The sequence below is a fragment of the Macaca nemestrina genome, chromosome 1 (genome assembly GCF_043159975.1).
Source record: "Macaca nemestrina isolate mMacNem1 chromosome 1, mMacNem.hap1, whole genome shotgun sequence".
In the NCBI taxonomy this organism is placed as follows: domain Eukaryota; kingdom Metazoa; phylum Chordata; class Mammalia; order Primates; family Cercopithecidae; genus Macaca; species Macaca nemestrina.
In genome coordinates, this window is record NC_092125.1 from 11,556,489 (window position 1) to 11,572,527 (window position 16,039).

Sequence of the window (16,039 nt, forward strand, 5' to 3'; positions counted from 1 at the left end):
TACGCCAGTGATTTACCGGGGGCTCTTGGTTCTTTGGCCACAGACTGAAGGCTGCACTGTTGGCTTCCCTACGTTTAAGGTTTTGGAACCTGGACTGGCTTCCTGCCCCCTCGACTTGCAGATGGTCTATTGTGGGACTTCACCTGGTGACTGTGTGAGCCAGCACTCCTTAATAAACCTTAATAAACTCCCCTTCATATATACATCTATTCCATTAGTTCTGCCCCTTTAGAGAACCCCGACTGACACACTATGTCTCTTTCAAATTTAACACTGATTGCAATATGAGGACCAAACGCCCAATTTTACAAATAACTATATCTTGTACAGCATTCTTTATGAGGTTGTTTGGATTCTACGTATCTCTGAGTTCTACATTAATCATTTACTTATAATTTTATGAATTGTTATTAATATCTTGCAATCCACATGTAAAACGAAGGGACTGATGTCGGGACGGCCCAGAAGCACAATAAAGGAACTATACATCTGTGATTCTTTTTGCTCTGTCTCTGCCTCCCTATGGCTTGCCTCAGTACTTAATTCTCCAAGTAAATTTCCAAAACCACTCTACTTGGATCACTTCTTTGTCTACATTTCTTTGGGGGTTACGGATGCAATTTATTACTTTACTGATTGTCTACACTGCTCCTTGCATTTTCACCTATGCATATTGCTTGTTTAGAACTAAACTGGAATGTCAAAGACAAGCAGAGAATCTTTCAATTATTTGGTAGTTCTTTAGATAATTTATTTTTGATCTATATTTGTCAAATTAATAAACTGATCTATATGACTATACATATTTGGACTCTTTCCGATATCTAAGGAAGAAAATAAATCGTAAGAATGACTGTTACTAATGTGGGCTGCATGTCTTATTGTTAAAATATTACAACTCATTTACTTGTCCTTTCAGTTACAAAAAAATGAACACATCCACACAATTTAGGAGTCACAAATGATGAAATACTGAGATCTAATATGCTTGGCTTCACACTGACATATCTCTAATGTAAGAGAGTTTTATTGCATAAGGGTAACAGCATGAGACTGTATCTTTTTTCATGAATTTTCCAGCTCATTTGTATCAAAAAATTTTGCAAGACAAGGACCATTCTAGATGACAAAAAACATAAAAGCAGAATTTTTAGCAAGAATATAATTTATTTTATCTAATTCACTAATGTATCTAGATTTATTAAAACAAAGTCAGTTTTCACAGAGAAAGATTACTTTTGCTAAATATCCAGGATGCTTACTGTAACAGCTACATATAGACTCTTCATATCTCATACTTCTTCAGCACTAGTACTGGGTAGCCATTGGGGAAAAAATAATGCTACTGGATGGCATTGCAGAGTGGCCATCTATTAAAAAATCCATCACATTACTATATAACTTTGATGCAAACACTGTATTCTATATTCTGAGTCTAGATTATGATATTAAAGGACAAGAAAACATTCCCAACTCAGTAAGATAGAATGAGACTTGATCCTGAACAGAACAGTAAATTTAGAGAAAATACCAGTGATTTTTCTATACTATGTGACAAACTATAATTGCATACACAGAGAGGTTATCTTTAACCCTATGAAGTGACATTTGGAGCCTGTCATGTGATTATTAACTTAGAAAATGTTGTCTTTAAAGCCTGGTCTTTATCCCTCAAGGTTTCTAATAATATTTTAGGCCAGGCCTATTACCATGTTTTCCAACTTAAGAATATCTTGGCTTTTATTTTCCCTGTGGTCCTTTTTCTTTTTCCCGTTGATTTCTATTTCCATTGTTTATATTGAAATCATTGTTAAGATTTCTATAATCTTATAGAACTTATTTATTTAAAGTTGATATATACATTCCTATAACTTCTAAATGCCCATTTCAATAATTGGGAGACATTTTCCAGCATCAAGCATGATGTATCTAAGGAATGTATATGTTGTCATAGAAAATAAAGTCAGAGAAACCAGTCATCAAATATCTACACACATTTCCTGCACTTACTTTAAGAGGCATCTTTGCATGTTCATTTAATAATGGAACATCAAATACTAATCTTCTGAGTAAGTGCTGCATCATAGAAGGTCTCAGTTGTCTGTTGGAACAAAGTTAATGTTAATAATGCTGAGAAATGTGTCTAAACTAAGTAGATCATTCATTAGAATAAATTATGTAAGCCAAGGACCTGAATCTATACCTCTCTTCAGATGGTATTCATTAGATGCTCTTTGTCCAAAGATCAGCTACTTAGTTAATTTTATGTAAGGTTAGATTTCCCAACTCATCTCTATCCCTCAGATCTGAAGACCACCCCTTCTTTGCTACAGAAGATATTTCTGTTCTGCTCCTTCCTTTCCAAACCACTCAAAAATGTAGACCCCACTGTTTCCTAAGACTTTCCTCCATTAATTTCAGTAAATGTCCCTTCCCTCATTCCAATGTATGGTAAGAGGCAAAAAGAAGAGGGAATATTGGAACAGAAAGGACGAAAAAATGGCTGAGACAGCAAATTTGCCAGAGAAGAAGGGGAGCGAAAATGAATACATAGTGAACATCTACTGCGTCAGGCAACAGCAAGTGTTTTACCTCGTTTAACACTTAGAAAATCTCTGTGAGGGAGGCATTTTGGTTCAATTTTACAGAATCTTAGACTAGGGAAGTTAAAGAGCTACTCTTCTGATTTTCCACCTCCTTCAGTGCCATCTGGCTCTCAACCCAGACACTCTACCATGGGTGAAAACCTGCCCTTCCCCCAGGGACTGCCAGGCAAGAGTTCCTAGAGCAGTTACAAAGGAGCCATGTTCTTTCTAGGGGCTTGAGAAATTCTCACTTTCACAGGCAAAACTTCATCAGGGGGAGATACGTTTCTGGTTTTCATAGTAACACATTCTAGCACTTCTACTGATAGGAAATGGTTTTCCAGGTTGGAGGAAATATTCAGCCTTCATCAATGCCCCACAAAAATATGGTTTTAATATTATGCTGTATCACATTTTATATTTAAGAAGTCCCTTTTTTCTTTTCTCTTCTAGAAGAGGAGTTAAATCATCAAACACAGTCAAAAGGCGAGATCTATTCATCTCACCTAAGGTGGCCAAGGACTCCCGACACAATTTCTCCCCACTCCCAACATCCAGAATAGTATTCTGTAACTGGTCAAAAGCTATATCCAACAGCTGGATACCCTAGGGAGGCTTGGAGGAACACTCCGGAACTCGACTGGGAGCAAGGGCGCTCAGAGAAGACTCATACCTCAGTATATGGGACTACCTAAAATGAATGAAATCTGTGGTATGGAAAATGGTTCCAAAATTCCAAATAATCTGTCAAAAGCCACACTGTAAATTCTGTTTTTTAAAGAAGAAGCTGGTGTAGAATTTGTTATCCACTCACCCACAAATAGAGAGCAAACAAACTTCTATAGAATCCCGCTGAGCTTTGGTAAGTGAACAGCCCTTAGAAAGTCTATATACAGTATGAAGCAATGAGTCAATGAGAGAAGCATGGTGCTCTGTGCCAGCAAAGAGAGGAGCACATCTTGTTAGCAACGGCAAGACGGCCGTGCAAAGGTACCGATTGAGGGCCAAGGCCATGTCTGTAGCACTCAAAGCCGCCTGAAAAAGAATCAGAGTAGAAGGCCATTTGTGTTTGGCAGTAGATAACTTTCAAAGGGATCAACATGGGAACATATAATTTCACTATCTAGAAGATGATAGCGCTATGAGACATGTAAATGTATTCTTCAGTTATATCTTTAAATGTGGGGTTCATATGATTTTTACCACTAAAAACAATCAACTATCAATTGTTCATAAACAGATAAAAATGAATGAAATGACACCTATCTCCTCAAAAAGCTTAATAGGTTCAGATTCTATCATTAAATATCAATGGTAGGATCAATGTAAGAAGATGATAATATCACAGATGTGAGTATTTTCCTTTGCTAGACAAAGAGAGGAGCTTATTCTCACAGTAGATCTCATAAGCAAAAACTCTTTCTGAATTCTCTTTATGATTCATATTTATTCTTCTCATGTCTATCAGCACCAATAATCAAAGGATAACTGTATTACTGTGTTATCATCCATACTATTCAGGTCCAGAATTTCATCTGAATATGCAAAACAAAGAAAAAAAGTTTTCATTTCAGTTTTGTGATTCTGTTCTCGTATATTTCATGAAGGGGCTACTGTCAGCTCAAGTCCTGATGTACTTTGAAATCAAAAAAGCACACTGAACTGATAAAATTAATGAGTACTTGAAAGTAGGTATTAAATGTGTATAGTAGTATAACTACTATAACAACATTTAGAACTTCAGCTTATTCCACAGTGTTTCAAAGAGAAGAACATTTAAGCTGATAATGGCAGATTCTCCGTGTGGGTCACCCAATATACAGAACAGATTTCAATCCATTTGTACCTTAACAAATGAAGACACCAAGATGATCATGACTCAACAATATCCATTAAATCATCGCAATTCTTTAATTGCTTTTATTGAGAAGCATAAGTGTTTAGGCCAATTTGGAGGTTGACACCGAACAGAGGTTAACAGGAGTCACTGTGACCTCCCAAATTAGAGTTATGTGAACCTCTTATTGAATCCCACAGCACCTTATCAGAATTCTTATCATATTCTTTTTGGTCAGTGGGAAGTTTCCTGAGGTTGTCAGTTTATTCAGTGAATTCCTTGAGAACATAGACTAGTTTTATTTTCTGTTTACTCATGGCTTACCTGAAAATATAACAGGTACTCAATAAACATTCATTGTCAATAAATTAATCAATGGATATATAAATATATATGAATATATCATAAGGCACAGAATGAAGAGTCAAGAGAGGAGGAAGTCCATTGCTCCAATCTCACCGTATCTAAAGAAGCAGCCGCCCGGAGATCTGGCAGAAAGCCAACCTCAAGAAGATGGAGGAGGAAGTCTTGAACCTCAATTCCATAGACCCTGTCAAGGAATAAAACCATGGCTGCCTTGTGATCTGGGCAAAACCCCGCAGACATGTCAGGTTCCACCACATTCCCATCTAAAAGAGAGAAGTGAATTTTGGTGTCAATGGCTGTGCCATATATGGGTAGATTACAAATGGCTGTTTTCTAGACTTCTTACGTTTTAAATAAACTTTTCAATGAAATGGTTTTCTGTTCTTCGACTACCCTCAAGCTATTATGGGAGTTTGCTGAGGAAATAAGGCAGTGCAATTTAAAGCCAAGGTCATTTAAGTGTTATATAGGCATCCACTTGTTAACTGCATACAGGATACAAGACGTGGCATTGTTAGATACTTACGAGAAACAAACAAGCATCCAAAATCTACTTTCTAAATCTCCAAGTGAAATCCATGAAAAGTTAAAATGTAAAGTGGGGATTTTCACTCTTTTCTAAGCGAGCCTGTTTTAAACATGAATAAAGCTCATCTACCCTTATGTGATAATCTCGGTATATTTCTCTTTTTAGGCCTTAGAACAATAACAAAATGATGAAATAACACTATAAAACCAGTATGGTTTTCATACGAAATATGTTTCATTAATCATAACAGCATTTAACATGCATTTAAGGGTCATATTGTTTTCTCTATCAATACTCTAAGCTTTATGCCTATACAGATTAGTGAATTCTTTACAGTAACTCCATAAGTTCCCTAACTGGGGACTACTGATAAGAGAAATCAGGGGATTATGTGCCAATTTCAAATACTGAAGAATTGATTTACTTCCTGTTTGACCATATAATTATGCCAACCTGGTGCTGATCACACACCACGATTCTACAAATAATGTCACAGAACTTTTCATATGGATACAACATCAAAGAAACAAGAACTCAGAGAAGGATGACACATGACCCACAATCATCCTGAATAAACTGAAAGAATAAATGACAACTTTTCTGTTTTCACTTATAGTCAATGAACAAATTTTATATGTGAATTATGAAAATAAACAAATAATGTTCTAAAGGAAGCTAGATGAAAGGATAATGCCTGGTAGTAGTATAACGACACCTAATATAACTAGTACATTCCTTTCCTTACATGTAAGAATAATAGTTCTGATGTGTTGTGCTGTTGTCAGGCACTGCACTAGCAACGTTCCTGACATGATCTTACACAATTCCCACAACCCATCTGTGAGGCTGCTATTATGACTCTCATTCAACGGATCACAAAAACTAGCCTTTAGAGAAGTTAAGTAACTAGTCCAAGGTCATACACCTAGTAATTGACAGAGTTGTATTTAAACCAACTAAAACTGGATTTAAAATCCAGCCAAAGCTGACTTAACCTTAGTGTTAAATCAGTATGCTATGATTTTCAATTAAAAATCTATATAAAATTCAATTTCAGTTCTCCTAAATATCACATCAAAAAGGAATTTAAATGTACAGTATTCTATGATCTTAAAGTGTAGCTGTGCCTAGGGAAAAGGGGAGCAACCCACTGATCCTGCTCTATATGTTTTGCTTTTTAAACTCTTATCCAAGCAGACATTTGTTTTAATGAATGCCACAAATGCATCTGGCTCAAGACTCACGGATTGGCTCAAGTTGCTGTTTTATTTGCACCATCTCCTCAAACACACTGGAAACAATAAAGCAGCAGTTTCACCCTGCGGTGCCTGCTGTATACATCCATCCACAATTACCAGCAGTGCCTGCTGTATTCATCCACCTGCAATTACTGCCTCAGACAGGGCGGCCAAATCAGCCCGGGGCCAAGAGCTGCAGGATTACATGCTTATTCCTCAAGTTTTCTGAACCCCTTCTTCTTTGATTATTATTCTCGGGCATACTCTAGCTTGGAAATAAATATGATAAAAATGTCTGAGGAAGACCTTAGCTAATCCTGAGAAGGGAAAATATCATTCTTTAGAGACAAATTTCACATACTAAATATAGAATGTATGATAACCATTATTACTGCTACTTGGTGATGCTTATAGACCAATTGAGTTGTCATTGAAAAGGAGAAAGAAATATAGGTGTTTTAAGCTTTGCAGTGAATGCATAGCCACATAAAGTTAAATGCACAACTATGGTGACATAAAAACCGACAGGTTTCTGTCTACGTTCTCCACAAAAGGAAAGCAGAAAAAAAAAAAAAAAGTTTGAGATGGAGTCTCGCGCTGCTGCCCAGGCTGGAGCACAGTGGTATGACCGGAGCTCACTGCAACCTCCATCTCCCAGGTTCAAGCGATTCTCCTGCCTCAGCCTCCTGAGTAGCTGGGACCACAGGTGTGCACCACCACACCTGGCTAAAAAAAGAAGAGATTTAACAAATACCAATGGATTGTGTTAAAAGTTAACTTTCATTGTGACTGTGATACAAAATTCACAAACACACACACACAAACCACTGTGACTCCCGATGGAGACAATATACTGCAAATATGTGAAGAAAAATAACATATTAGAGCACAACTAACTAGTAAAGGAAAGAAAGCAACGTGAAAACTCTTGAAGGATGCTAAAGGCAGATGACTGGAGGAAATGAGGAGGTACCTGGAAACTTTTGGGCCCATTCTGAAAAGGACACCTGGGCTCTCTTACAGTCTATGTTCTTGGTTCTTTGTTATTCCTCATATTACTACAAAATTTAATGCTTCCCTATTTCCTAATCTGTATGTCACTGGTACTATTATTATCTTTGTCCTGATAGTGTCTATTTTGTGGTTCAAAATATAGAATAAGGAAAATATATTTTCCTTAAGCAAATGAACATGAGTTAGAAGAGAGGTACAGAGACAGCAGATGAAGATGAGCTACAGATGCACAAGGAAAAGAAATTGGCTCAAGTAGGGAAGCCAAAGGTAGGGAAAATTTTTAATTTCTAGCTTTGCCGAAAGCTATAATGAGCGTTCGATTATTATGGTAGTTTTGTCACCTTGTAGATTTGGGTTTAAGGTTAGCATACACAAGACTTTACTTTCTCATAATCATGCCTGGCAAACAGGATGAGCTACCTTCAGATATATGGTGACCCCTTTCATTCTAGACTTGAGCTACTATAGCCTGCCTTCTCTGGGGGCATAATTAATGAAAGAAAATGATTATATATAGCATGCACTTCCTACCTGATTATGTTTTTTGTTTGTTTGTTTGAGACAGAGTTTCACTCTATAGCCCAGGCTGGAATGAAATGGTGCAATCTCAGCTCACTGCAACCTCCCCACCATCCCGGGTTCAAGCGATTCTCCTGCCTCAGCCTCCTGAGTAGCTGGGATTACAGGCACCCACCACTATGCCTGGCTAACTTTTGTATTTTTAGTAGAGACAGGGTTTTGTCATGTTGTCCAGGCTGGTCTCGAACTCCTGACTTCTAGTGATCCACCTACCTTGGCCTCCCAAAGTGCTAGGATTACAGGCTTGAGCCACCACACCCGGCCCCTAATTATGTTTTGTTCTACTATTAGAAGTCTTTCATGTTAAGTGATTTATGTATAAATATCCAATAAAGTATTGAAAACTGAAAAAAAAAAAAACCTTCCATTTGAGAAAGTGAAAACAAAGTATATTTGGGATTTAACATTTATTTTAGTTGTCTTCAATAATTTCTTTAACCTTAAAAAAACTTTTATCCTTACTCATGAAAAGAACACTTCTTTTTGGCCAGAAGCGGTGGCTCACGCCTGTAAACCCAGCACTTTGGGAGGCCAAGGTGGGTGGATTGCGAGGTCAGGAGATTGAGACCATCCTAGCTAACATGGTGAAATCCAGTCTCTACTAAAAACACAAAAAATCAGCCCAGCGTGGTGGTGGGCACCTCTAGTCCCCACCACTTGGGATGCTGAGACAGGAGAATCGCTTGAACCTGGAAGGCGGAGATTGCAGTGAGCGGAGATCGCGCCACTGCACTCCAGCCTGGGCGACAGAGTGAGACTCCGTCTAAAAACTAAAAAACAAAAACAAAAACAAACAAACAAAACACTCTTTTTAACAGAGGGGATTTTAAAATCTCTACGTCAAAAGCTATCATCATTGCTTTTAATAGAAAAGCATTACAAGAAAGTGACAATGAAAACTATGAAAACGCATGAACTAAAGAACTGAGGTCAAGAAAGAAGAGCATGCGACCAATGATAGCACGCATGACACGAGACAGTGGAGGGTGGTGGTGCATATTTCCGCTTTTCTGGAAGCTGTCTGAAATGTCATATAAAAGAGAATTAAAATCTCAAAGCAAACACAGCTTTAAAAATAATGGAGAAAAGGCCGGGTGTGGTGGCTCCCGCCTGTAATCTCAGCACTTTGGGAGGCCGAGGCGGGCGGATCACGAGGTCAGGAGATCGAGACCATCTTGGCTAACATGGTGAAACCCCATCTCTACTAAAAATACAAAAAATTAGCCAGGCTTGGTGGCAGGCACCTGTAGTCCCAGCTACTGAAGAGGCTGAGGCAGGAGAATTGCTTGAACCCAGGAGGCAGAGCTTGCAGTGAGTCGAGATCGCACCACTGCACTCCAGCCTGGGCTACAGAGTGAGACTCCGTCTCAGAAAAAAAAAAAAAAAAAAGGAAAAAAATTATAAAATATATACTTTATAGCTTTTCTTAAAAAAGAAATTTAAGTAGTATAGACATAATTTAGGAAGCGGAGAGGTTGGGATGTTGAGTACGGAAAACATTTAGAACATGATGTCATCCAACATCCTACTGAATTAGGACATACTGAAGTTGGCCTTACCTTTGGCTATTGTTGGCATCTGAAAAGCGATGCTGATAACGCCCACCAAATCTCCCAAGGGAATTAGGGATCTCAAAATAGACCTAATTCTGATGGCTTCTCCCTTACCAGCATGAATCAACTATACAGGAGGAAAAACAAAAAAGAAAACATTAGAACAACTTTGTGATATCAATGTTACAATTCTGTCTAGGAAATCTGAAGTATGGAAATCCAAGTCCAAAATAATTTTCTGATCAGTATACTTATAAAGTTATGCCTCTCTCAGACATAGTCTCTGGCTTACCTGTGGATATTTACTTGCTCACACAGTTTTCATTGACTTCAGCATACACCAAATTATTTATACTATGGTCTAGGCCAGTTGGTTCACCCATTAGAACAACAGTTTTTATCCTTTTGGGGACTGTTAAGATATACTGAGAATCTGACATGTTTATGAAAGTTTACTTTCCAAAATTACATGTAAATATGTATCAATAACACGAGCAATAATACAAACAAAATTATCATTAGACTCTGAGCATATACTAATATTTATGATCGAATTAGCTTCTTTCTTGCTTTGTGCTAAGAAATGAATTGCATATCATTGCAGGGTCTTTGACCCTGATTTCTCCCAAGGCTGGATTTATAATGTGGAGGAAATGATGAACATAAATCCTAACAGTTCTTTTAGACTGACATGAAGTACCCAGGATGACTGTGGATGACGATACAGTCAAGAATCTCAGCAAGTCTTTAGGACAGGCTCGGCTTGCAGAGCCGGGATGGGCATCTGTTTACCTCATTACAGGGTGTGAAACGCAAGCACAATTTCTGGCACATAGGAGGCCTCAAATAATAGTTATGAAGATGCATAAATTTCAGAAATGTCAAGGTTGTTCCCTTATTACTTCACTTAGTTTTTCCCCCATTAATAGAATAGAATGAAAACTTCTATTTATTAGTATACTTTCTCTTTGTTTCGCTGATGTGTTTTTCTGAGATGGGAAAAAGAACAAATATTGTGAGCAAGTTTTTTTTTTTGTTGTTGTTGTTGTCAGTAATCACCTCCGGCATAGAAATTTTTAATAGTCTCTGTTTCCATTTACTAAGATGAAAAAATCTTACTAGCGGCAAAGTTTAAATTTTTCTAAAAATCAGACTCCAGTTTTCTAACGTTCTAACATTCCTCTATCCTGTGATTCCTCTTTGTTCACAAGAAAAGAGTACATCACGGAAGTTTTAACCTCTGGGTATGAAAAACCTAAATCACACAAAAAAACCCAACCAAAACCAAAAGAAAGATAGATAATAAGGGTAGAGAGAAAGGCGCTTTGTAAGAAAGCCCTGGCGTCTTGCTCATCCCACTTTAGAAATATCCTTACAGTTCTTAACTACCCCAGCACCAATCAATGTGTTTCAAACTCTCACACTCTGCGTTTATTTCCCATTAGAAGATCTGGAAATGAATGTTTTGGGCCCTGGGCCAGGATTTTTTTTTTTTTTAATGACTCTAGTAGAATAATATAGAATCAACTACAATAAAATAAAGAACAAAATATCAGAATGTATTACAGAGTAAAAGTATTATTCCATGAAACTTTAATTTCATTTGGGTCAAAAAGTTTCAGAAAACACTAATCTAGGCTGGGTACATTGGCTCACACCTGTAAGCCCAGCACTTTGGGAGGCCGAGGCGGTTGGATCACTTGAGGTTAGGAGTTCTAGGCCAGCCTGGCCAAGATGGTAAAACCCCATCTCTACTAAAAATACAAAAATTAGTTGGGTATGGTGGCGGGTGCCTGTAGTCCCAGATAGTCAGGAGGCTGAGGCAGGAAAACCACTTGAACTTGGGAGGTGGAGATTGCAGGAAGCTGAGACCATGCCACTGCACTCCAGCCTGGGAGACAGAGCAAGACCTTGTCTCAATATGGAAAAAGAAGAAAAAAAAAAAAAAAAAAGGAAAGCAAGAAAGCAAGAAAGAAAGAAAGAAAGAAAACACTAATTTATATGGTCTAAATAGCTCTTAATATCCACCCCCTACACTTTCCCCCTCACTTTCCCCTAAAACAATGGCAAACACATAGAGCTAAATACACAAAAGAAAATTACTTTTGGTAGGAGCAGTTGCTTTCTGCATGCACTATAACAGAAGAGGAAATTGTATAGAGAAAATATGTTCTTTTCTTTTTAAAATGTGGGAGGCTGTATGAGTTTCAGAGATATATGAGTAACTTAAGTACTCTATTAATGACTTGCACTGAAATCCCATTACTAATTTTTACAACCAACAAGACATTTCCAACTAAACAAACACTTGTTCAGCAATTAGACTGCAGCTATTATTTTTAATGGAGCATGAAGATTATTGGTTTTGGATGCTATTATGCTCTTTGCCAGCTATAGATGTCTTAATATAGAGAAATCAGGATTGCTGCTCCTGAACCCCCAGGAACTCACATGCATCTCAGGCGCACAGCGTCCCAAGAGGTCAATCAAAGCTGCATAGAAGGTCATGATCGCGTTCCCCATGTGGATAGTGTCATCTTCCTCCTCCTCTGTATCACTTCCATGAATGTTTCAAAAGAAAGAGAAAGCAGATGGGATAACTGACATTTCATGTTTATTACATATCTCTCCGAGGAAAGGGACTACTAGGTAACACATTATTCTTCTGATACATTTCATATATGGTATAAATGTAGAGCTTGACGTTTTTAAGGGAGAATAACGACTGGTTAAAGATCAAGCTTGAGATTCTAACACCAAGAACACATCTGTGGAAATTTTAGTATTAAGATTCCTTTGAAGGGAAAAGGAGGAATTGCTCATTTGATAGGTTCTTTTCCTTTCTGGTGGTAGTGTATTAACAAAGAAAATAACTGATAGAAGGATGTGTGAGCTTAGGCTATTTCTATAAATGGCACACATGTAGAAAAAGGGTGACAAAGATGTCATATAAGGTCACTTGTAAGGCATCCAGTACAGTGCTTTGCCCAGAGTACTTTATAAATGTTACTGCACTTGCTCAACTACCTCTGTACCAGCTACTCAACCTCCCGCAACCCCTGCCAAAGAATCCAACATATCTCCCTCCCCATCTCTGTAGGGAAAATATAATTACATGTTCTCTTGCTGATGAGAGCCAAATCTGGATGGCCCTGGAGGCTCACATCCTTCCTCCTTGGTAACTCAGCAGACAGCTGTCCCCACTGAATACAGCAGTCTGCAGAGTGACAGTGAGGCCTCAAATGACAGCCTCATTCCTGGGCATGCAAGGCTGTCCATGAGGCCCTCAGGTGTACCCTTGCTAGTGTGGTCCTAGGCCAGAGGTGTCAGGATACATTTTCTACTACCGAGAGAACCTAAGAGCTCCCTGGTTCCTTCACGGCCAACTGATAAGCATGTAGCATGGTGTGTGTGTGTGTGGTGGGGAGTGCTCATTCTTGCTCTAGGAGTGCTCCCAGTCTGCAAATCTGGCTATGGTGAACATGGAACATCGATGCCCAGTTTATATGTAAAAGACAAAGGGTTTGCAGGATTGCGTTCACTCTATCGCTTCGTTGTTTAGAAATATGCCTCAATATTGGCCTCCCCATTGGGGAATCGAACCCCGGTATCCTGCATGACAGGTGGGGATACTCGATACGCCTCAATAAAGCCCTATGTTATATCTTTACCAGAGGGACTAGCAGTGTGGATGCATGACCCCCCGCTGGAGGACATTCACCTACACAAATAAGCATCACACCTGGATTTACTTATATTGATTACTGAAATCTAGTATCAACAATGTATAGCTACAGATAAATGTAAGAGAGTGACTGCTTCCCGTATCTGTCTCCTATACCTCAACTAAGCATTACACTCCTCAGAATGACACCTTTTCTTGATTTTACCACCATATCAGTTTAGTCAAGTCCCCCTTTTATTTGCAAAAGGTCTCTTTCTAATCATAAAATCTCTTTCTACCTACCTTCCCACTAAACTCTAGTCCAACCCCAAAGGTTCACCTCATATCATTTAGAACAACCCACCTTGCCCTAGCTCCCCTGGGAAAATTCATAAGACGCATCTCCTACAACCTAGATTTCCCTCAGCTAAATCTACACCATCTTCTTCAGCTCTCTTTGTTCATTTGACCTATTCCGGCACCAAATTCCATCCATTCTTCCAAATCTAAGACATTATGTTTTCAAAGGGAGAAATCTTCAGCACCACAAGTTATGCTACAATTCATAGGATGCAGAATATATTTTGTAAAATTTCACATCAAGTAGTATGGATCACTCATGAGGGTGTGTTTATTAGACCTACAGTGTTTTACTGGATCCGCTATTTGGTGAGGGACCATCTCGAGAAGGATCCTCGGCGATTTTGATGGCTTCTTCCATTGCTGCAAGAAGCCCATTCCCACCTTCTCCTCTCAAAGCAGGACCAAAACACTCAGGCCTCCGAATAAGCAATCTCACCACGACATTTGCATTCTCCTCCACACTCTCCCCTAAAGTAGAATGGGGAAGATAAGTAAACAAATATGATTAAATGGAAGTTCTGAACAAAAAAATGTTATACTAATCATTTCCTATGCATAAGAATAACTAAAATCCAACAATATACTGATAAAGCCAAAATGTAACCCAAATTACTAGCTTTGGGTATACAAGACACAGTAAATTTCTTTTCTTGCATTACAAATTTTCAGAGTAAAACCTTATGGAGGCATAAACTATTGATTCTCACTACCTTGTTATTATTATAGAATGACATCATAATCCAAACTATTATTGGAATTCAAAATAAAAAATTTATGAGAACTTATGTGCTTAAAATTTTAACTTAAATAAGGAAAGAAGTATATAAACAAATATTGTATGATAAGTGGTTACTGTGAAAAAACCCTATCGATTATAAAATATGTGATTTCTTTACTAATACTTCATGAAAGCGTTGAGATGAATCCTTATCATATAGACATGTCTCTCTGCAGTTTTAATAATAACCCAAACGACCTCAAGAAAACGAGTCCTACCATTACAGAAGACAGCAAATCTGAGAAAGTCAAGGTATCTCTCTCCTTCAACTGGATTCCACCCAATGTCTGGATAACCCTTAGACACCAGCAACGGGCAGCTCTGCAGTCCACAACCAGCCAAGTAACGAACTACCTGCAAACAACATGATTAACGAAGAGTTATCCCTCGGAGGAAAAGTCATTAGATGCTTCCATTGGATGCAATAAATGACATCCTCAAAGGATGCTTTTGAATAAATGCATTTTCGCAAGTTCTTTTTGCTCTCATGATAATCCACTTGAACTCCCTTTAGTAAAACCTTAGACTTCAGAAATATTTAAATATCGTCATAAAGTGGCGTCATAATAAACATATTGACGATCCCAGCATAAGCTTTGGTTTTTTTAAGCTTTCTCTAAGCAGACATTCATTTTAATGAATGCCACAAATGCATCTGCCCGGGGCTCACAACTCACGGATTGGCTCCAGTTGCTGTTTTATTTGCACCATTTCCTTAAACACATTGGAGACAATAAAGCAGCAGCCTCACCCCACGGTGCCTGCTGTTTTCATCCGCCCACAATTACCCACAGTGCCTGCTGTATACATCCACCCGCAATTACCTGCAGTGCCTGCTGTATACATCCACCCGCAATTACTGTCTCAGGGCAACCAAGTCTGTCTGGGTGGGGTAAGAGCTGCAGGATTATGTGTAAAACTATGAAAGAAAAATATTTCTGAATTTTATAGCATTTACTTTGAGACCCTTACCTATCAAAGTCATAAATTGCAAACACGTCTAATGACCTCTCGTGCAATGTAAAAACTGAATCCACCCACAATATTAAAAGATCTATCTGAGATGCAAAGGTATTTTAAAGAGATAAATTGTTTCCAAAATATATATCAATTTAATGGGGAAGCAGGTGTGAGAAAATATATAAAGACAGCAAAACCTAAGATTACAGTCAAATATCCTTGGTTCAAATCAGATGCGCAGCATTTACCAAACACCTCCTTTTGAGCAAGGTACTTTTACTTTTTTAGCCGAGGTTTCAGTGTCCAGGAAATTTTTGATAAGACAACACTTTTCAGTATTGATGCAATGAGCACATAAAATATTTTTGCCTGGCCTTTCCTCTTAAAATATTTTTGTTTTATATGAATGTTGGTCCTCTACAATATTTCATAAGAAATTCAATTTTAAAAGAAATCCCTAGAGAAGTCATTATCAACGGAAGTAAGACTGTTAGAGGAGCAACTTATCAAGCAAATTGAGTTATATCCAGCTCATGTTAAATCAGTTTCAAAAACAAATAGGTAGTATAGCTA

The 16,039-nt window shown here is 38.1% G+C and overlaps 1 protein-coding gene across 21 annotated transcripts in view; it reads right to left on the minus strand.

The window, feature by feature from the left end:
- The window catches only part of LOC105474624 (ryanodine receptor 2), a 786,480-nt gene that overhangs the window by 184,592 nt on the left and 585,849 nt on the right, over window positions 1-16,039 (minus strand). For all 21 annotated transcript variants that reach the window (XM_071073921.1, XM_071073859.1, XM_071073912.1 and 18 more), the window contains 7 exons: window positions 14,725-14,860; window positions 14,010-14,196; window positions 12,153-12,258; window positions 9,708-9,828; window positions 4,882-5,051; window positions 3,400-3,620; window positions 2,011-2,101 (listed from right to left, as the gene is read on the minus strand). In XM_071073921.1, the coding sequence (XP_070930022.1) occupies window positions 2,011-2,101; window positions 3,400-3,620; window positions 4,882-5,051; window positions 9,708-9,828; window positions 12,153-12,258; window positions 14,010-14,196; window positions 14,725-14,860 (1,032 nt within the window). The remainder of the gene's footprint in view (window positions 1-2,010; window positions 2,102-3,399; window positions 3,621-4,881; window positions 5,052-9,707; window positions 9,829-12,152; window positions 12,259-14,009; window positions 14,197-14,724; window positions 14,861-16,039) is intronic.